General features: G+C 35.4%; 1 protein-coding gene across 1 annotated transcript; it reads left to right on the top strand.

Annotated features, from left to right (window-relative positions):
- Positions 1-280: 280 nt before the first annotated feature.
- Positions 281-1,042, top strand: LOC131049288 (uncharacterized). Its single transcript, XM_057983340.2, has 2 exons — positions 281-430; positions 503-1,042. Exon 2 carries the CDS (start codon positions 530-532, stop codon positions 812-814), a length of 285 nt encoding a protein of 94 aa, XP_057839323.1. The 5' UTR covers positions 281-430; positions 503-529; the 3' UTR covers positions 815-1,042.
- The last annotated feature ends 236 nt before the right edge of the window (positions 1,043-1,278 follow it).

Raw genomic sequence — 1,278 nt, 5'->3', positions numbered from 1 at the left:
ACTTCTGAGAAACTACTTTTACATTCTGCATTTTGTCAGAAACTATATTGAAAAATTGTGGACGCTCATCATCAATTTGCATAAAAGGAAAATTAATTTGAATTAGTTTAATTAAATACTGTCCCATAAAATATCGTTAACCTCGTAGACATTAAAATTATACCAACAACATACGAAATGTGAACATTTCACTCCATACAATTAAGCTACATTTGAACACGTCCTAACAATATGACAAATTATAGGTCTCCACGTCACATTACAGATCTAGTACTTGAGTTTGCCTCTCCTGCGTTTCTACTTACCTTTTCAGAGATTTCGTTTAAAATTAATCCAATAATCTAATAAACCTTTTTCAGCCAGCAGTTTGAAATTTACATAGGTTTTCGACTCTTCTCAGATATTTTATCTCAAGACGGCCAAAAAATCAGTGAGTGCTATAAGTATTGGTATTCTATCTTTGGTTCTACGGTTTTGTTTTATTTGTCTTCTGGATTCGCAGGAAGAAAGAAGAATAGAGGAGGAGGAGATGGGTTTGCTATTCTGGAGAAAAAATAAAAACCCAACAGAAGAGAAACCAAAAACGGGAGAAGATCATAAGGATACTGAATCTTCATCTTTATACAATGGTGCTGCAATGGAAGTCCCAAGGCCTCAAGACGCAGCGGTATTTGAATTTGGAACAATTTCAGCATCCTCAGAGAAGGTAACGCTAGCTGGGTATTGTCCTGTCTCCGATGATATAGAGCCCTGTAGGTGGCAAATCCTTTCTACAGGGGATCCCAAGGCCCCAAAGTTTCGGGTTGTTTTCTAAGACTTTGAGTTGTTAGATTCTTTTCTGTCTATGTCAAACGAATGATGTTAGTCACACTGTAATGGTTTAGTGGACTTCTGTAATGCTTTTATGGGTAGTTTTTCATTTTTATAATGAACTTTTAGGATAGTTTTGTAATGAAATTAAGCTTTTTTGTTCCTTTACAGTAGAACACTGAGCAAGGATCCTAAATTAACGAAAATCTAATTAATAGTGGAGTTGAACGTACACATGGTGGCTCTATACATCTATTTTTATTTGTGTTTTAAACTATTACAGAAAAAAAATGGAAGAAATAAGATAAATTTGGATAAAATTTGAGTGGGCAAATCTTGAATGAGGTTATACCAAAACCCAATAGAAAACTACTGGTATACAAGTGCTCTCTGTGGTACCTTCTTTCAATTGTGTTAGAGGGAAAGGTTTGGGGGACGAGGTTGATGGATTCGTGGACGTGCCCTAAT

This window comes from Cryptomeria japonica, chromosome 10 (genome assembly GCF_030272615.1).
Source record: "Cryptomeria japonica chromosome 10, Sugi_1.0, whole genome shotgun sequence".
In the NCBI taxonomy this organism is placed as follows: domain Eukaryota; kingdom Viridiplantae; phylum Streptophyta; class Pinopsida; order Cupressales; family Cupressaceae; genus Cryptomeria; species Cryptomeria japonica.
Note: the sequence above shows the minus strand (reverse complement) of the source record. Positions and strands in the feature narration are given on the sequence as shown.

Coding starts and splice junctions, on each gene's coding strand:
- LOC131049288 (XM_057983340.2), top strand. CDS start 530: ATGGGTTTGCTATTCTGGAGAAAAAATAAAAACCCAACAGAAGAGAAA.